Raw genomic sequence first — 18,203 nt, forward strand, 5'->3', positions numbered from 1 at the left:
GAGCTGGAGAAAGCCACGGTAGAATTGATTAGTAAAAGTTTTTCCCTGAAAAATTGAATTTTCTTCAGACTAAAAGGATATTGAATATTTTCGAGGTACATAAGTACGTTTCAGTATTATAAAATAATCATACGAGATTGCTTTCTTATCGTTTCTATACATATGCATATTTACCGTTTTGTTTTCTATTATACGACTATAGACGGAGTACAGCCGATATTTAAGAAGATCTTCAAAATGATACAAGGTTTGTTCAGATACAAACAGGTACATTTAAACAAGCAGATTGTACCCGTGTTTGATTTTTTCCACTAGGATTAGATCGTTGTCATAGATCACCTAAGAAGATTATGAATTTTTCAGTAAAAAAAAAATGTTCGAGTGCTTTAATTTAAACAGCTTTTTAGATATCAGCGTTTATATAATCAAGAAAATTGTATAAATGTGACGATGCATGTACATACTTGTATTATCAATACAAATACAATTACAAATAACAACGAGCGGGACGAGTTAATGTAGACCGAGGATTGTAAAGTGTTGATGTTTAGTCTTTGATCGACTGTCATTCTGGCAACAATTATGAGGTTCTTGATACTCGTTCTCGTGGCCCTTTGCTTTACCTCTAAATCCTTAGGTGAGTATTACAAATATAACAACTTCTTTATGTTTGAAAAAATAATCTTTACTTTTGTAATGTCTTGGGTAATTAGCAAAATTTAATAAGAAACTCGAAATATTATTTGTAAAGGAATTGGAGTTCTAAATACGTAAATCAGACGTCTCAGAGATGAAAGATTATTATGGAAAATTCATCTGTGCGAAAGACATTTTAGTGAAATTCCGAGTAGATAAGAAATCCAAAGAATGAGATCAGCATTATCCTGTGAAAAAGTTTCTTTCTTCATATTTGCTTTGTCACATCCTAAAAACTTAGCAAATCTTAAACGCTGATCGCTTACGCTATATGTACTTGTCTTTTGCAACGAGAAGAAATTCACGCCAGTGAATATCCTAGTCCGCGTATTAAAAATTGTATCTTTTATTACAGCAAAGAAAGGATTTGGTCCTGGAGAACAAGAATGGGGATACGTGACGGTTCGTCCGAATGCAAACATGTTCTGGTGGCTGTATTACACCACTGCAAATGTTCAATCCTACTATGAAAAGCCACTGGTTATTTGGCTGCAAGGTGGGCCAGGTGCATCGTCCACCGCTTATGGAAATTTCGAAGAACTTGGACCTCTGGACGTCGACTTAAAACCAAGAAATTACACTTGGGTAGGGAAATTACACCTAATCTCTACGTGTCAGTTAGATCTGTTTTCAATTTAATTAGACTAACTTTATCGCATTTTTTTCAATCTTGATATCGTTATCGACAAAATAAATCCAAGATTCATCGGCTGACAATGAGATTATATTCGATATCTGAGTTCAATTTCTTCGTCAAATTCTGGTCAACCCTGGTAGAAAAACTAATGAAATTCAATTTTTTATTCGTAGGTTAAAGATTACAATGTTCTTTTCATCGATAATCCAGTGGGGACGGGCTACAGTTACACCACGTCACTGTCGGCATTCGCGACGACGAATGCACAAATTGCAAACGATCTTTTAGAATGCATGAAAGGATTTATAAAGGAGCTACCACAGTTTTCAAATGTGCCTACATATATTACCACCGAATCGTATGGAGGAAAAATGGGGGCGGAATTTGCCCTTACCTGGTATAAGGTGAAATACAATTAAATTTTCGTTTAGATCAGGGGTAGGCATATACCGACCCGCTAACAGTTTTTTTGTGGCTCGCCAAGATACCGAGATTTCCTTCCCGTGCGGCGGCGTACGGCGTACGCGACCGAAGATTCGTCTCGTATTTTCCACTAGGACGGCCACGTCGATATGTACCATTTTTATGGTACAATTTATACCTTTCTGAATTGCAAAGTTAACTAATGAATGCAATCATTTTAAAAGGTGCGCCCCCCCGCTAACCTCCGCTTCCACAAAGTGACCCCTGGTTTAGATTCAATTTTTACAACATCCGGTTCATTGTTGGCATTTTTGAATCGCAGGCTCAGCAGGCAGGAAGCATTCAGAGTAACTTGAAAGGCGTTGCTCTCGGTGATGCTTGGATCTCCCCCATTGATTCAGTGATGACTTGGGCACCATTTTTACATGCCACGGTAAACGATCATCGTTTAATTGTATATCTCGTACGTACAACGAACTGTATTATTACACGAAAGGAAAATATTTTCACAGGGTATGATCGACCGCGCCGGTTACGAAAAAATCGACCAAGTGGCTCAGATGACGAAGCAAGCTGTAGAACGGGGCACGTGGAAGACAGCAACCGTTTTATGGGCAAATACGGAGAATGCAATTTATGATGTTACCGGCAATATCGACTTCTACAACATCTTGACGAAAATGACGTCCACCAACACACGTATCCTCAATATAGAGAAACTTTTAATGTCCATCAGAAGTACGTATTCCTCTTTGCCTTTGATCCTATAGTAGTAATGTCAATTGAAGATCGTTTATTGTATTTGTACGAAAATTGCAGGCGGTTCGATACTCAGTAGTGATTCTTTAACAGAACTGATGAATGGTCCCGTGAAAGAGGATCTTGACTTACCCGTCGATCATGGTAGACAATCCAATACTGTGTTCGCCAACTTAGCGGAAGACTTTATGAAACCTGTTATTGATAAAGGTACTTCTAAATTGAAGGTTTCAGATGTAACGTATAAAAGAGCGGTAATTATTTTAATTATTTTTGAATACTAGTGGAGCAGCTGCTGAATCAGACTGACTTGAAAGTGGTGGTGCTGACTGGTCACATGGATCTTATAGTTGACACTCCAGGTAACTTGTGTCTATCATCGTAAATCAACTTCTGAATAAATTTTTTTCATTTTTAAGACATAAGCCAGCAGGCTACACTCATCTGATTTGCAAATATTTTCTACTACTTTCAAGGAACTATAATTTCTATTGATGTAATGTTTAGGTACCATTAACTGGGTTGAAAAACTAAAGTGGAAGAACGTCACTGCCTGGAACAATGCAAGGAGAGTTCCATTGGTTGTAAATAATATCATCGAGGGATACTCGAAGTCTCAGGGTAATTTCGCGTTATACTGGGTGAACAGAGCTGGGCACATGGTAAACAAAATTCATTAAATTGCTCTTAAAGATTACCTCCAGTTTCTTTACAATGATTATTTGATTCCACAGGTACCAAAGGATAATCCTAATGGAATGGCACAAATACTGAAAGATTTCGCGAATTAATGCTCTCTGCAGTTTGATTAAAACAATTTTAGAAGACAAATAAAGGCATCGTTCAAATAATCTTTCTGACGCAAAATTTTGTTTCGTGTTATTCGACGACGTAGGATTTCAACGGTAATTTCAATCGCGTTCTCCGTTTCCCGAGCTAGTCGGTCGGTGCTTCTTCTCGTTACTTCCAAGAAAATTCACCGGTCACGAGGGCGGGTAAGTTTATTTTTTGCGATTTATTTGGGGGGGGGGGGGGGGGGGGGCCAAAGACCAAGCCTCGGCGAAACGGTTTACCCGAAACACGGATCTGCGGCAGTCTGTGAATTTTCCCACACTCGTAAAACGTCGCAAAGGCAACAATCTGAAACCGGCCGGGCAACCGACAGACGCCTGCCGATTTTGTCAATAAGGAACGATTGTTTAGATCTCAACCGGGTACGAGGCAGTAAAACGAAACGATCTGCAAACAGGTCCGTCTGTGTTCACGAAGCCTTTTCAACCAATGAAGAGGTATGTAAAGGCTTCTGCGGTTACGGTTAGCCAATGCGGATCCACGACGAACGTGTTAACTAATATAATTTTTACATTTCTTCATTAAAAACAGCGTAATCGTTCGTTAAGATCAGCCGTTAGGTTGGATCGTTAAAACACACAAGTGACTTTCTTTCGGAACGAAGATTATTTTTACCATCTGTTTTAGCTTCTCCGAATGTTTTTCTTACTTACACCTTCAGAATGATTTAAGGAACGCAAAACAGGGGCGCAGGATTAAAACAACGCGTCGAAGACAATTTTGGCTGTTTTTCGAAGAACATTCCGAGGATGTTCCAAAACGACCCAAGTACTTTTCGTTTGAATATGTGAACGAAAAGCTAATCTGTCGGGGTTCCTTCGGCCGCCGCGCCGCCGCGCCGTCAAGACCACGGCGGTGATTTGTTTCTTAATATTTCAAGATGGAACCAGCCTCGAAGGACGGCAGTAGGAGGAACGGTGTGCAAACAAATATGTATGTAACCACGTTTCTTCCCTCGTTTCATCATCAAAAGCTTCAGCTTCTCATCTTTAAAACACACACAGTTAAAACTGTGGACAGTGGAGACAATCGTACGTGTGGATATCACTTGAAAAATATCCTGGAATTCTAATCAACTGGATGAACTAACAAACAATAATCATTAATCATGGGATATAATTAACTAATCGTTTCCAGAACAAAGATCAATTTTCACTCTATTCGCTATAAGAATACAAATATATTTGAATTAAAAATATTCTATTAGCTATAAAATATTAATAAAGAAGGCTTATAATATTAGGGTGTGCTTTAAATATTAATATTTAACAAATTTGGTAGGTAAATTATATTTATTCCATTCAATATTCGACTGATAATTCAATTACATTAACGAAATACATATGTATATGCGTTTTTCAATTTTCAATCTTCCAAAGTCATTGATGAAATTCAATGGAAAGATTCAAAGCTCTAGATATTTTTCCGAAGTGAAAGTCACCCCGTCCGCGAGGGGAGCATCTCGAAGAGGAAGACAAGAGCGGTTCCAAGAAGCGGCACAGTTTCGGTATAATTACCGCAACTTTGTTTACGTATCGGCTCGTTTACTGCCGGCGTGGGTGTTGGGACAGCATATGTGTAAACAGCAATAAAACATGTACCACGGTCCTGGATAGGTAACCCACGCCTCCCTCGCGTGGATACGCGCAAACGGCAATTCTCCGGAAAGCCGCGATGGGCGGAGCTGGACCATCCTCTCTAGCTAGTAGATCCTCGTGTCAAATTAAACACCCTTCGTTAGAGAATTCCTCTAACCGACCGCAAATCTTACTCAGTCCACGACGAACCAGAATCTGGACTACTTCGATACGGTTTAACGCTCTTCTCTCCATCAAAGTTTCTTTCATTCGTTTCATTAATTAAAAATCGTACGAATCAATTAGTCGAATCATATGGAATAGAAGGAATTAGAAGAACTAGGAATTTTCCTAGAACGTGGGACCACCCCAATTTAAACTATGTTTCTTTCGAAGAGATAGTGTCTGCGATTAATTTTGTTTAATCCATCAACAGTTTCAACGTAAGAGGAAAGATGTAGAGTTACAGAATTCCTTGAAACTTAAGTTCAGAATATAGTGCAAGTGAAATCAGAGTTTGCAAGAATAATATTAACGTGAATTAAAAGTATCGAGGGGAGTTACAATGGATTCGAATGTCCAAGATCATCCCTGTAGCGTGTCCAAAGCGTACGGATGTGAATTATGGAGAAACTATGAATTGTGGAATACGGATGAAGTTATTCCTACGATGTGCCCTTTGCCAAGTTACTACAACCTGGTGCCCAGTATGGTGAACTCGAGGAACGTACCCCTGTCGTGGGGCCTTCCTCTGATGAGATACAAGCCGCAGCCTCGTTACGAGAAACCACCGTACTCTTACATAGCTCTGATAGCCATGGCTATCAATTCTTCGCCTAAACAAAGACTGACCTTGTCGGGCATTTACAGATTCATTATGGATAGGTTTCCTTACTACAGGGAGAATCGTCAGGGATGGCAGAATAGTATCAGACACAATCTCAGCTTAAACGATTGTTTTGTTAAGATACCAAGAGACAAAGTGGTTGGTAACGGTAACGAGGAAGATCAGGCTGGAAAGGGTAGCTACTGGACCTTAGACCCCTCTGCTAGTGGTATGTTTGAACACGGTAATTACAGAAGAAGAAGAATGAGAAGGCAACGAGGAATCGTTCAAGGTAAACAGGAACAGGATCGCACGATCGTCTCGGTAAGAGAAAAAGAAAAATAGGACTCTGATGAAGAGATTATAATTGTCTGTGTTGTTAATAAAGAATCATCATGATTCTAGGTATCATCGAAGCTTTTGACCAATTTCAAGCACCAAGAAAGAAACGAGAAAGGAACTGAAATGATTGAGACAAAAGACAGCAAGGAAAACTCACGAAATATGAAGAAATACAGTGAATCAATGTTCACTATTGAAAATATACTACGAAAATCTACGAATTAGGTTTAACGCGTTAGCATTTACTTGGACAAGATTTATCATTTATATTTTCAATCAGTGATTAATTAGACAGGAGCAAGAAGTTGGTGAAATTATTTGTAAATAAAAGAGATACTGCTTGTTTATTATAAAAATCTTTTCATATTTTTATTTATAGATAGAGATATTGCTTACAAAGATTAAAATACTCTTTAACGTTTAATCTAAAATATAATACAATATGTATGAAATGATGTATTAGGAAGACATTTTTATGCAAGAATTATTTCAATAATCTTGTGCCATTTATTAACGACTAAAACATTTGATCTTATAAATTAATTTCTTTTTCACTGTCCTCTTTGGAGGACACTTTGGAGGACACCTCTGAAGTAAACTTAGAACTTAGAACTCATTGTCAGTTTCATTATGTCATGATGGAATTTCAGTGGAATTAAACAATACATCTAGTATAAAAATTCATTGTGTATCACTATTTTTAATATATGTACATATTTCAAGTCAGATGTCTCTCTATACTTAATTTTATTACTTGGAAAGTTTATTCAGTGCAATAAGTATATATTAATTATCACTGTCTCGTAGAGACATAGAATGTATTTTCAAAATGCATCGGGTTTTATTACAGGTAACAAATGATTTTAAGCATTTGGATTTTTCCTCATTAATTCCAAATCAGAATCCATCATGTCTTTCACGAGACCCTAAAATAATATTATTTATTATCAAACTGATAGAGTAATTATACATAAATAGATACAGAGTGTTCCGTTACGGGTGGGCATCCTTTTAGGGGACGGCAGTTGGGGTGATTCAAAGTTGAAAAAGTTGTTTAGAATCACCCTAGCTATCGTCTCCCCAAGGAATGCCCACCCGTCAAACACCTTTATAAGAGATAGTAACTGATGAAAAATACCTCAAATGTAACTGTAGGTTTCCAACCTATTTTTTCCTTTGCTTTAGTAGCATCACCTAAAAGTACATCCTATGCAAACAAAAAATGGTAAATATTTATTATTCGTACGAAAAAGTGCAGTACAATATAATTTTTTATAAAGGATGTTGATGCTCACTACTTCTGTTGGACGGAAATATTTTGGGTTTACTTTAACTAAAACTTTTCCTGTCTCTGCATCTTGTCCTGTCTCATTCACACCCTCCCCTTGCCATTTAATTGTACGACCAACATAATGGAAAGCATCTTCCACAAATTCTCTAACGCTATGCGTTTCTCCTGTTGCTATAACATAATCATCTGGATTTGATTGTTGTAACATTAGCCACATTGCCTAGAAAGTATTTGAGTTTAGGACTATTTCTTCGTTTCTACTACCATAAACAACAAATACCAGACATGTATTTCTTACCTCAACATAATCTTTTGCGTGTCCCCAGTCTCGTTTAGCATCTAAATTTCCTAATTCAAGAAAATCTTGTAAACCTAACTGTATTTTTGCTATAGACCTAGTCACCTTTCTGGTAACAAAATTCTCTCCTCTACGAGGACTTTCATGATTGAATAATATTCCATTACATGCAAACATATCGTATGCTTCTCTATAATTCACTACAATCCAAAAGCTGTACAATTTTGCGCAAGCTGTAATTTTAAATACCATTTTTATACATACTATAGTATAGAACTTGAACCAGACTTAATTAATGAACTCGTGTAATTACCATATGGAGAACGAGGGTAAAATGGAGTTTTTTCATTCTGAGGCACTTGTGTTACTCTACCGTAAAGCTCAGATGTTGATGCATGATAAAATTTGACAGACTTTTCAAGGCCGCAAGTACGTATAGCATCTAATAATCTAACCGTTCCTACTGCATCTACTTCAGCAGTGTATTCGCTTACTTCAAAACTGACCTATAATAAAAAGATTAATGTTATAGTAAATGTAAAAAAGTGATTAAGCTCTTGTAAATTAACAAATTAACAAAATAACACGTACCATAACATGACTTTGAGCAGCAAGATTATAAATTTCTGTTGGCTGCACAGAGCTAATTACTTTAACTAAACTACTGGAATCTGTCATATCACCATAATGTAACTTCATTTTACCCTGACGATGACATTTTGGATCTTCATAAAGATGCTGAATTCGAGCAGTATTGAAAGAACTAGCTCGCCGAATTATTCCATGAACATTGTATCCTTTCTCCAATAAAAATTCTGCTAAATAGGAACCATCCTAGAAAAAACATACATCAATAATAAATGTTCCATGAATTAAAAACCACTTCTTTTACAATAAATATTACTTTATATTATTAGAATAATTTAATTAATGTGTTGCCACGTAGCAACATACACCCACGACAAATTTAATGTTTTTACAAAGATATCAACAAAGTATGAAATGTCAATCTTACTTGTCCGGTAATACCAGTAATTAACGCAACTCGTCGCTCATCACCGGTTGCCATTTCAATGTGTTGTCAGAAAACTTTGTTCTCTAAGATTTCTTTCAATTTTATCAATTAGAGCGAGTATTATCAATAGTGATAAAATGACACGTTAGATAGTTCGATCTATGTATATATATATATGTATATACATAAATATATATAATTCGTTTATCATACTACTACTTGAACTTGAAATTATAAATACATGAGACTAAACGTAACACTAATGGAGATCTAAGATCTCGTTTTAAATTATTCATTTATTCAATTGCTTTTAATATACACAATCTTAAATTATTTTTCTAACTTATAACATGCTATTTGAGTTTATTATTTTTAATTTCTCATAAAGGTATATATAGATACAGTCATGTGTGTAGGACTTAATATGTTTATGCATGAGCATGAGATGCTATACACATCGCGTTGCCATTTTCATCGCAAAGTGTAGTGTCATTGACGGTAGTAGAAGAATAAAATTTAATTTTTAAAGTAACATAAAGAAAAATGACTTTTATAAGTGAAAATCCAGGTCGATCACTGCCTGATTATGAAACTCAGGCAGCAAAAATGAAAAGTTTCAGCCCCTATGCTGATAATGGAGGGTAAATTTTAAATATAACCTACAATTTTTTTTTTTTTTAACAGTCATTGGTGTAGATATAAGAATATATTTTGTGAAGTACTTTTGTTAAAATTCTAATTTTAGAAAATGTAATAATTTGTTTACATGACAAACACATCTAATTTTATGAACAGTTTCTATATTTTATCATTTTGTTGTTATTGCAGGAGTGTTATAGCTCTTGCAGGAGATGAATTCTGTGTGATAGCAGCAGACACACGTCTTAGTACAGGTTTTTCGATTTATACACGGGAACAGCAAAAACTGTTTCCATTGTCAAACAAAACTATTTTAGGATGTTCTGGTTGCTGGTGTGATACTCTCACTTTAACTCGATTGTTGTCTGCTAGAATGCAGGTGAAAACAATTGAAATTATCCTTTCTGTATCGCTGAATTCATAATAATATATTGTATTTATCACAATCATAATTGCTCATAAATTTATTCTGTTTATGATAGATGTATGAACACGAGCATCAAAAAGAAATGCCAACACCAGCAGTAGCTCAAATGTTGTCAACAATGTTATACTACAAACGTTTCTTCCCATATTATGTTAGTAATATTCTTGGTGGATTAGATGAGAAAGGTAACGGATGTGTCTACAGTTATGATCCGATCGGACACTGTGAAGTAACAAAGTATAGAGCAAGTGGTTCTGCTGGGGCACTTTTACAGCCCCTTCTTGATAATCAGGTATTAAAACCTCATTATCATCAAATTATATTTCATTAATCATACTATAATTTAGTATTAAATATTTTCAGGTTGGATATAAAAATCAGGAAGGTGTTGAACCAGTTCCTTTGACAGAAGAAAGAGCCATTGCAATTATAAAAGATGTATTTACTTCAGCAGCAGAAAGAGATATTTATACAGGTGATTCTATAACTATTAAAGTTATAACAAAAGATGGTGTAAAAGATTTAAGTTTTGGATTAAGAAAAGATTAATGAGATGGGATGAAAATAATGTATTATTAAATTTCTATACCAATAAAATTAATACTAACCGGTATAATTAATATTTATTTAATAATTTACTTTTATGTACAGCTACCGTGATTTATATTGTTACATTATGCATTAGATTGAGTGTATATGTGTATAAATGCTACCAAATTAATGATTTATATGCATACACATATTGACAACCTTCCATTTCTGTTTACATTAATACTATTTTATATCTAGCCTACATTAATCAAACTTAAAAATTAATCGTGAATATTTTTTAGCAGGAGTAATTGAATCTATCGAAGAAAAAAAAAAAAATATAAGAAAACTTTGTATAAAGATAGTTTAATAACTTCCCATTTTAGAACTAAGTACTTCTAACTTTTTCAAAATTAAATAAAGACGTATCTCTTGTATTTTATACATGAAGGCATACTATAAGAATCTATTTTATTATACACAATAATATATTTAATAAAATAGTATTTTATTTTAACGTATATAATAAAGTAACCAAAGGTAAAGGAGGTGGAAATAGTTGATGTTCTCAATCCTACAATTTTTTTTGCAGTTCTGTTTAGGGAACAATATATAAGGATAAGAAGTAGAGTGATTTTTCCTGAGATTCATTTTTTCGCCCCAGGTGCTGTTAAAGGTTTACCACGATCTTTTCCACGTAATTTTATTCCCAATACTCGTTCAATTTTACCAATCACCATTTGATTTGGAATTCCACGACCTGCTTCATAGTCATTGATAACTTGTGCCTTTTCATTTACTTTCTATACAATAGAAAACAAATTATTTTGTAAGTAAAAGACACTTAACTATTTAAATTATTTAAATAATCAATAATATACCGTTGCAAGATCTTTCTGAGACAATCCTTTATTCTGTCGTCCCTGTTGAATTAATTTACCAAGATCAAGTGGAATTTTGTCATGTTTAAGTTCTTCGGTTTCTCTGTCTAATTTAGCTGTATTTTTAGTTGCTACATGCTGCCTGTTTGTTCCACCACCCCCTAATAGAAAACCGTATATTCTTTATGGTATTTGTGCAAAATAACATTGTTTGTACGCGATACATTTGTAATAGAACCAAAATGATAAGAAGTTATTAAGGTTACAATATTGTGCAATACACCACCATAATCTTCACAATGTTCAACACACAACAGAAATGATTTTACACAATAAAAACTAAGAAATTTAAGGAAAACTTAAATAAATATCTAAATGTAATCAATTCTGCTTACATTTTGCTTGTGTTTCAATGACAAATCCTTGACGACGTGCAGCATTCACCGCCTGTAAATAAACACAATTACACAATCGCAGATACAAGAATCATCTAAAACAAAATACACTGAAATACATTTTAAAATGTTACCTGTTCCGATTTGAGTACAGAAGCTTTTGGAGGACGTTTTCGCAGAGTAATAGGAGCAGTGTCCCAATCTGACATAATGGAACAACTTGACTATGTCAATAGAAAAACGAAAATTATAGTATCAGAGTTGCCGTACGATACAGTAACTTTTATTCACTATTACACTTGCTGCTTCCACTCTTCCAGTAATTTCTCTCTACGTTCCAAAAAGCACGATTTAACGTACATACAGTGCCAAAATCGACCCACATGTAACTTTGTCCAATTTCATGCAAACTTTCTTTCAATGTATTATTGGAATATATCATTCAATTTCAGTTACATAACTAAAAAGATGTACTTCAGTGTTACTCAATATCCTAATGTTTCTACTTCTTATACAAACCAATACATTAAACCTAAATATAATCGATTTTTTATACTTATAAGATGTGAACGAATAACCGCGATGTTTAAAATTATGATAAACATGTTATTTAAAATTATAGTTTAGTTTTTTCAGAAATTATCTTTATTTTTGATAAATTAAATGTAATAAAAGCATCGTGATCATTTATTTCTACTCAATTCACAATTGAACATTTTTGTAAATTACAACTGATATTTTTTAATCGTTTTTAACGTTTACACACATTTAATTAAAAAAAAAAAAAGAAAAAAAAAATGATTATACATTCATTTAAATAAGAAATAATCGTTCAATCATGATTATTTAACAAGGTTTTTCTAATCTATCCAACATGTTTGTAATAAATGCGTCGCCAGTCGTAGTAGTTTGTTTTCTTATGACATGTGCATGACCTGCTAAATCGCACTGTTTCGTATTTTGTATTGATAATTTGGTTTAAGGATTTATTTGAAATATATTTGAAACAAATGAAAAATGTCTTTCATTAGGACACTTTGGAAATGTACATTTAGCCCTAGGCTTTTCAAAATTTATGAAATAACATGGATTGGTCGTTTAGTAGATGTACGTATGAACAATTACACGAGTCTTGTTAATTTTGACATACTTTAGGTTATATTTTTTTCAATTTATTGCAGAAATCTTACGAACCTAATAGTATAGAACGATGGGGTGATCAAATCGTAATTTGTGTGAGTATTTTTCTCAAATGAAAGAAAGTAATAATATATAGTACCTTGGCTTGAGAGGCAAGGTTTGATGTTATTACCCATTGATCACAGTAAACACATTAATAAATTTATTTCAGTTTGCAGCAATTTGGTCCATAAGCCTGTATACTATACCACTAGTTGCCATTTTCTTCTATCAGCGTAATAGTTCATTATCCGATAATATTTACTCTTTGAGTAAATTAGTTGTTGGTGCCGGTGCAATTTTTATTGCATCACTGATTGCACGTAGTTGCTCAAGAGCTAATAATCCAGTGTATTTAAAATTTCTAAAAACACTAGACGATGCTAATGCACATTATAATACAGAAACAAAACAGGAACTTCATAAATATGATTTTGAGTTTTGGGCATGGCCTGTAGATTTTAAAGTCCCTGATATAGTCGGGTAAATGTTCTCATTATTAAAACATTAAGTTAGTATATTATCTTTCTTAATTCTTATTCATTTTTTGTATTTATGTTCATAGAGATAAACATCAGGAAAAGTTGACACTGGAAAAAATTGCAATTTCTAGTGGACGTGTTAAAAGGCAAAGTGGTAAAGAATTTGTATTTACATTGCCATGTAAATTGTTGTCATATATTGTAGCTCACACATTTGGTATAAAAATGATATATCCCGGAAGTGTATCGGTAATTAATTGGGCATTTCGTAAGTTAAATAGAGTTTCATTATGTATATTGTATTATGCTATTTCATATTTTTTAAGAAAATATATTATCAATTTAGGCTCTACACTTTTAAAAGGAAGAATGGATTTAATAAAACGAGGCGGGGAAAGGTACAAATTGTTAACTGCGGATAATAATGAAATTGACACTATGTTCATTGATCAGCGTAACAAGTAATGTAAACGTTAATAACTTTCCTTCTAAAATATCATTTTATAGCAGTTTATTTTTATATATTTGTATTCATCTTTATAGAACCTCAAATGGAAATGTATTGGTTATTACATGCGAAGGAAACTGTGGGTTTTATGAAAGTGGTATTATATCAACTCCATTGAATAAAGGATATTCTATATTAGGTTGGAACCATCCAGGCTTTGGTAGTAGCACTGTAAGTATTATTCTTATATCAAATCGTTCATAAAGCATTTATAGCCATCAATGGTTGAGAAGAATTGCTGTTACTCTTTCATATTTAAAATTGCAAAGGTAAAATTTTGACAATGTTGCAGTTAATATCAATCATATATGTAAATTAAATATAATTGAAGTAATGGCAAGACTTCTCCTTCAATCAAACTATTATCATAAAATGATAACAGTAAGACATGAAAATGACTACAAAGGGTGCGCCGTATCCTCTGCAAGAAGAGAATGCTATCGATTGCGTAATGCGCTTTGCAATCGATCGATTAGGATTTGACGAGGAACAAATAATTCTCTATGGTTGGAGTATTGGTGGATATCCTGCAACTTGGGCTGCAATGAATTATCCGTCTATTCAAAGCCTAGTAAGCGTTTATTCAAATATAAATATTGTATTATACATGTTTTATAAAGATCCAACAATACATTTACCAGGTGTTAGACGCTACATTTGATGATATACTTCCATTAGCCATTATGACAATGTCCTCGTCCCTAGAAGGCTTGATACGAAACATTATAAGGGATTATTTTAATCTGAATATAGCAGAACAGTTAAATAGGTATACTGTTACATTTCGTTAATAGCATTATCAACATGAAAAAATGTCGTAATTAATTATTTCTTCTTGAAGGTATAATGGAACAGTATTGCTTATACGAAGAACAGATGATGAAGTTGTATGCACGCCAAGTAACACTTTATCAGGAAATCGAGGTAACATGTTACTTACAAAACTTCTGATGCGTCGTTATCCACATCTTTTATCAGAAACCGCAGAATGCGCTGTGCTTTTAGTAAGATTCCTTTCAGCGGATGTCGCTGCCAGAAGTAAGAGCATATATTGAAAAAAATACACGTTTTATTAATTGATTAACCATTGTTACGGTACAACAGTATTTGTAAATTCTTGTTATAGAATCGCTAATTGAAACAGTAAAGGTTGACGAAAAACAATGTTTAGAATTAATTGCAGAAGATATAGAAAATAATGGTGGTAGCGTGAGTTATCCCTCTACCCTTGGGCAAGATTATGATTCTAAAATAAAACAACAACTCATCCTGTTTCTCGTATGTATATGTGTTTAAGAGAAGTTTAATATTTATTTATATTTGTTAACGTATACATTTGTGTCGTTTTAGGCAACAATGTATATGAAAGATCAACCATCCTCGCACTGTACCCCATTAGCAGTGGACTTGTTTCATCCTGGTTGGGATCCCGCATCTGCAATGTCCATAAAACATTGAAAGTTCCGTGATATTATAATTGATTAATTACTAGAAGCTTTATTCAAAGTTTTTATTTTTTACAGTAATAGGAACAAGGGTTATTTATTCTACACGAATTTCTATCTATTTTTCATGTTCTAAATTGATTCAAGTACTAAATTTAATTGCATTTTATATGTATATTCGTTATTAAAGTTCTAGTCTGATCTAATTCTCACGTATACGGTTTGACAATTCGCGTATACTTCACAGGATAAAAAAATCACGACATGCACGACAATACATCATACAAAAAAAAAAGACTTGTAAAAATTTGATGCAATACTTTATTTTTTAAACATTTAAAATTAATTTGTGTATTAATTTAAAAAATTTTCGTGAAAAATTGTACAAACATTCGCATTAAACGCTTAACAATGAGTTATTTGTATGGATACAAAGTATAATGAATCTTTTTGTTTATTTTTTTATAAGATTGTACAAAATTAGGCATCTATTACAATTTATGAATTATTTAAAAATAAATAGATATCATGTAGATGTTCTACAAATTATATACATCGTAATCTGTGTTACGTACTTTGCGTATGATTCAATACAGCTTTGAGAGAATCTTTTGACTCTTGTAACGAATCTGCAACTTTTGCTTTTCTACTTTTCGTTGATTTTTCTAGGAAGATTTTTAAGGTGGTTCGTATCTCTTCTAAAAAGTAATCTTTCTGAGTGACTTGTTCCAATGCTTTAAAGCATCCTTCTAAGTTCCAATCAATCTTTCCATTGCATTTATCTTCAGCCTAAAAATAAAACAATTTATTAGTATTTTGTAGTTAAAATATACAAAGATTTATTATCAAAGAATATATACCTTTATTAAACCTAAGTTAACTAGCAAAGCATTATTCCACACTGAAATCTGATCATTTTCCGTTGCAAAAGAACACAACTTCGAATATAAAATGTCTGTAAGATTTTGAGCTCTTAATCTCACATCAATATAACCACTTGTACACAGTGCTGATACTTTCATGACTATTCTTGTATATTCTTCAATGAACCTTAACTGTGGAGATGTATCAACATTTTTTGATGAATTCTGAAATATAAAAGACACATTAAATAGTATCCAATGCGTAGTACAAATTATAAAATTCACTACTCACTTTGGCATGATCTATAAAACCTTGTACAACATTATCTTGTAACAGTAATAGCCTTTCTCCTGTCGGTGATTTTAAAAACTCTGTGATAGATACTTTTACTCGTGCAACATTGTTTGACGTTTCATTGCCGTTCGTTACTGTATCTTCATTTTCCTTACTTTCAATTTCACTTTCATCATCATCGTCGTCATCATCGTCGTCATCATCCTCATCATCATCTTCTTCTTCTTCATCTTCATTCTCTTCTTCATCATCTACATTTTCTTCATCATTTTCCTCTTCGCTATCACTCTCATCATTACTTAATGAACCCAACGATTCGATTCTTTTCGAAACTGTAAGCGAGTTACGCAACAAGGTACGACCCTCTTTTCCAAATGCATTTCCATCTAATTGTAGAGCTATTAGATGCTTTTTATCAGCCATAGCATGAGCTATCGAATTAGCACCTTTCGTACGAATTTCATTGTAACTCAAATTCACTTCAGCAAGAGAAGGATAGTTACCCTTAACTGCTAATGCCTCTGCTAAAATTAAACTGCCACGTGTTTTGAGCAAACAATCACCAAGATTAAGCTGTTCTAAATTTTGAAAATTCGGTAAAACTTTGGCAAGAGCTTGAGCTCCTTTAAATCCAACTGTATTGTCATTAAGATTTAAAATTTTTAGACCAGAATTAGTCGATAATCCATTAGCAATGGCTGTTATGCCATGATGATATATACCATTCTGTGGCATTACAACCTCTTCTAAACTAGTTAATTTTTGAAAAACAGATGCTAATGCTTTTGCACCTTCATCTTCAAGTCTGTTTCTTCCAGCAACAAATACTTTTAATGCTAAAGGAGGTGTTCCTAAAAGAAAGAAATGAAATATAGACATCAAAATATATTTTATCAATGAACAGACAATGAAACCCTTACCAGCTTTAGAGCTGTTATCGTAACAATCTAATAATGCTTTTGCTAATATTTTGCCACCTGTTGTTCCAAGACCAGTGTTGTGTAATTTTAATATACGGAGAGTATAACATGAACTAGAACTTAAAAAAGTAGCTATCCCTTCAGCACCAACTGGACCAAAAGCATTATCGCTTAAATCAAGTTCAGTAAGCTGGGTGCCAGCAGTACATAAAGCAGTGCCAAGGTATTCTAATGCTTTTGGTATCTCTGCTCTTAAACGGCCAGTGAACATATCTTTCCAAAGAGCGCGCTTCAATGGAGAACCTTTTTCTTTCAATGCTTCTGCCACAGCCATGGCAGCTAATGGTCCTAAAGTATTTCCTTCTAAATCCAAATATTCTAAATTTGAACATGCTTGTATGGCTTCGATCACCTCCATCGCTAATAAATTAAAAAATTGTTATTTTATATAACCTTTTATACTATATTGCATAACCTTATGAAGGCATGAAACGCATAATTAAACTAAAATAATCATTCATTTTGATTGAAATAACTTACCATCTTCCTTAGAATCAAGTTTAAGTGATTTCTTTGCGAAAGATACACCGATGCCGGTAGAATTTTGAGTAACATCTTTCAATTGCGCCCCAAGATCATTTAAATTAAACGAAGACATGGTTTACTTTATTTATACTTAATTGAACTTTTAAGAGATAAACTGTTCTTTTTGTAAATTTTTGTCATAAGTTTTTAAACAATTAGCAATATAAATACTATTCTCAGCACCTAATGCCAAAACTCATTCATGATGTTGTTGCAATGGATAGCAAACGCGGGATAAGTGTACCAACTGTTAAACAAGAAATTTCAATTTTAACGCCGTGCGGCGTAATAATAAGAAATTATGATTTTATAATAAAATTATTTATTTCTAATTTCA

At 33.5% G+C, this 18,203-nt stretch overlaps 7 protein-coding genes across 8 annotated transcripts; 4 read left to right on the forward strand and 3 right to left on the reverse strand.

Annotated features, from left to right (window-relative positions):
* Positions 1–11: 11 nt before the first annotated feature.
* LOC114882653 (retinoid-inducible serine carboxypeptidase-like) lies at positions 12–3,366 on the forward strand. 2 transcript variants are annotated; one of them, XM_029199549.2, is made up of 10 exons: positions 12–103; positions 203–637; positions 1,052–1,281; positions 1,507–1,737; positions 2,079–2,189; positions 2,269–2,494; positions 2,609–2,725; positions 2,800–2,877; positions 3,023–3,177; positions 3,250–3,366. In XM_029199549.2, the coding sequence occupies exons 2-10, from the start codon at positions 583–585 to the stop codon at positions 3,304–3,306; spliced, it is 1,260 nt and encodes a 419-aa protein (XP_029055382.1). In that variant the 5' UTR covers positions 12–103; positions 203–582; the 3' UTR covers positions 3,307–3,366. The 2 variants fall into 2 exon arrangements, with proteins under 2 accessions (XP_029055382.1, XP_029055381.1); XM_029199548.2 differs by lacking the exon at positions 12–103 and having other exon boundaries at positions 215–637; positions 2,576–2,725.
* Positions 3,367–3,549: 183 nt separating this feature from the next.
* On the forward strand, positions 3,550–6,571 carry LOC114882655 (fork head domain-containing protein FD2-like). Its single transcript, XM_029199551.2, has 2 exons — positions 3,550–6,094; positions 6,176–6,571. Exons 1-2 carry the CDS (start codon positions 5,510–5,512, stop codon positions 6,335–6,337), a joined length of 747 nt encoding a protein of 248 aa, XP_029055384.1. The 5' UTR covers positions 3,550–5,509; the 3' UTR covers positions 6,338–6,571.
* Positions 6,572–6,792: 221 nt separating this feature from the next.
* LOC114882654 (GDP-mannose 4,6 dehydratase) lies at positions 6,793–9,019 on the reverse strand. Its single transcript, XM_029199550.2, has 7 exons — positions 8,717–9,019; positions 8,293–8,535; positions 8,015–8,207; positions 7,702–7,934; positions 7,408–7,623; positions 7,251–7,319; positions 6,793–7,038 (listed from the first exon to the last, which is right to left on the reverse strand). The coding sequence occupies exons 1-7, from the start codon at positions 8,768–8,770 to the stop codon at positions 6,976–6,978; spliced, it is 1,071 nt and encodes a 356-aa protein (XP_029055383.1). The 5' UTR covers positions 8,771–9,019; the 3' UTR covers positions 6,793–6,975.
* A 144-nt stretch (positions 9,020–9,163) lies between these two features.
* LOC114882656 (proteasome subunit beta type-1) lies at positions 9,164–10,398 on the forward strand. Its single transcript, XM_029199552.2, has 4 exons — positions 9,164–9,357; positions 9,545–9,734; positions 9,838–10,074; positions 10,146–10,398. The coding sequence occupies exons 1-4, from the start codon at positions 9,260–9,262 to the stop codon at positions 10,329–10,331; spliced, it is 711 nt and encodes a 236-aa protein (XP_029055385.1). The 5' UTR covers positions 9,164–9,259; the 3' UTR covers positions 10,332–10,398.
* Positions 10,387–12,141, reverse strand: LOC114882657 (endothelial differentiation-related factor 1 homolog). The gene is made up of 4 exons (XM_029199553.2): positions 11,724–12,141; positions 11,590–11,641; positions 11,195–11,355; positions 10,387–11,116 (listed from the first exon to the last, which is right to left on the reverse strand). The coding sequence occupies exons 1-4, from the start codon at positions 11,796–11,798 to the stop codon at positions 10,961–10,963; spliced, it is 444 nt and encodes a 147-aa protein (XP_029055386.1). The 5' UTR covers positions 11,799–12,141; the 3' UTR covers positions 10,387–10,960.
* A 105-nt stretch (positions 12,142–12,246) lies between these two features.
* On the forward strand, positions 12,247–15,764 carry LOC114882650 (phosphatidylserine lipase ABHD16A). Its single transcript, XM_029199543.2, has 11 exons — positions 12,247–12,696; positions 12,771–12,824; positions 12,941–13,251; positions 13,334–13,518; positions 13,597–13,711; positions 13,794–13,929; positions 14,165–14,329; positions 14,400–14,527; positions 14,600–14,796; positions 14,885–15,036; positions 15,109–15,764. The coding sequence occupies exons 1-11, from the start codon at positions 12,607–12,609 to the stop codon at positions 15,214–15,216; spliced, it is 1,641 nt and encodes a 546-aa protein (XP_029055376.1). The 5' UTR covers positions 12,247–12,606; the 3' UTR covers positions 15,217–15,764.
* On the reverse strand, positions 15,031–18,092 carry LOC114882648 (ran GTPase-activating protein 1). Its single transcript, XM_029199535.2, has 6 exons — positions 17,822–18,092; positions 17,282–17,701; positions 16,359–17,212; positions 16,064–16,291; positions 15,779–15,992; positions 15,031–15,193 (listed from the first exon to the last, which is right to left on the reverse strand). The coding sequence occupies exons 1-6, from the start codon at positions 17,937–17,939 to the stop codon at positions 15,171–15,173; spliced, it is 1,857 nt and encodes a 618-aa protein (XP_029055368.1). The 5' UTR covers positions 17,940–18,092; the 3' UTR covers positions 15,031–15,170.
* Between the last annotated feature and the right edge of the window lie 111 nt (positions 18,093–18,203).

The sequence above is a fragment of the Osmia bicornis genome, chromosome 5 (genome assembly GCF_907164935.1).
Source record: "Osmia bicornis bicornis chromosome 5, iOsmBic2.1, whole genome shotgun sequence".
NCBI lineage: Eukaryota > Metazoa > Arthropoda > Insecta > Hymenoptera > Megachilidae > Osmia > Osmia bicornis.

What these genes read in the sequence shown, in the direction of transcription:
- LOC114882653 (XM_029199548.2), top strand. Translation starts at nt 583, where the DNA reads ATGAGGTTCTTGATACTCGTTCTCGTGGCCCTTTGCTTTACCTCTAAA. An exon ending in CTTTACCTCTAAATCCTTAG is followed by an intron (nt 638 to 1,051) that starts GTGAGTATTACA and finishes CTTTTATTACAG; the next exon opens with CAAAGAAAGGATTTGGTCCT. An exon ending in GAAACCTGTTATTGATAAAG is followed by an intron (nt 2,726 to 2,799) that starts GTACTTCTAAAT and finishes TTTGAATACTAG; the next exon opens with TGGAGCAGCTGCTGAATCAG.
- LOC114882657 (XM_029199553.2), bottom strand. Translation starts at nt 11,798, where the DNA reads ATGTCAGATTGGGACACTGCTCCTATTACTCTGCGAAAACGTCCTCCA. An exon ending in CTGTACTCAAATCGGAACAG is followed by an intron (nt 11,642 to 11,723) that starts GTAACATTTTAA and finishes GTTTATTTACAG; the next exon opens with GCGGTGAATGCTGCACGTCG. An exon ending in CTCAGAAAGATCTTGCAACG is followed by an intron (nt 11,117 to 11,194) that starts GTATATTATTGA and finishes TCTATTGTATAG; the next exon opens with AAAGTAAATGAAAAGGCACA.
- LOC114882655 (XM_029199551.2), top strand. Translation starts at nt 5,510, where the DNA reads ATGGATTCGAATGTCCAAGATCATCCCTGTAGCGTGTCCAAAGCGTAC. An exon ending in AGGATCGCACGATCGTCTCG is followed by an intron (nt 6,095 to 6,175) that starts GTAAGAGAAAAA and finishes TCATGATTCTAG; the next exon opens with GTATCATCGAAGCTTTTGAC.
- LOC114882654 (XM_029199550.2), bottom strand. Translation starts at nt 8,770, where the DNA reads ATGGCAACCGGTGATGAGCGACGAGTTGCGTTAATTACTGGTATTACC. An exon ending in CTGCTCAAAGTCATGTTATG is followed by an intron (nt 8,208 to 8,292) that starts GTACGTGTTATT and finishes TTTTTATTATAG; the next exon opens with GTCAGTTTTGAAGTAAGCGA. An exon ending in ATTTCCGTCCAACAGAAGTA is followed by an intron (nt 7,320 to 7,407) that starts GTGAGCATCAAC and finishes TTGTTTGCATAG; the next exon opens with GATGTACTTTTAGGTGATGC.
- LOC114882648 (XM_029199535.2), bottom strand. Translation starts at nt 17,939, where the DNA reads ATGTCTTCGTTTAATTTAAATGATCTTGGGGCGCAATTGAAAGATGTT. An exon ending in ACTTGATTCTAAGGAAGATG is followed by an intron (nt 17,702 to 17,821) that starts GTAAGTTATTTC and finishes TTAATTTATTAG; the next exon opens with CGATGGAGGTGATCGAAGCC. An exon ending in TTAACTTAGGTTTAATAAAG is followed by an intron (nt 15,993 to 16,063) that starts GTATATATTCTT and finishes TTTTATTTTTAG; the next exon opens with GCTGAAGATAAATGCAATGG.
- LOC114882650 (XM_029199543.2), top strand. Translation starts at nt 12,607, where the DNA reads ATGTCTTTCATTAGGACACTTTGGAAATGTACATTTAGCCCTAGGCTT. An exon ending in GTGATCAAATCGTAATTTGT is followed by an intron (nt 12,825 to 12,940) that starts GTGAGTATTTTT and finishes AATTTATTTCAG; the next exon opens with TTTGCAGCAATTTGGTCCAT. An exon ending in AGCGGATGTCGCTGCCAGAA is followed by an intron (nt 14,797 to 14,884) that starts GTAAGAGCATAT and finishes TTCTTGTTATAG; the next exon opens with AATCGCTAATTGAAACAGTA.
- LOC114882656 (XM_029199552.2), top strand. Translation starts at nt 9,260, where the DNA reads ATGACTTTTATAAGTGAAAATCCAGGTCGATCACTGCCTGATTATGAA. An exon ending in CCCTATGCTGATAATGGAGG is followed by an intron (nt 9,358 to 9,544) that starts GTAAATTTTAAA and finishes TTGTTATTGCAG; the next exon opens with GAGTGTTATAGCTCTTGCAG. An exon ending in AGCCCCTTCTTGATAATCAG is followed by an intron (nt 10,075 to 10,145) that starts GTATTAAAACCT and finishes AAATATTTTCAG; the next exon opens with GTTGGATATAAAAATCAGGA.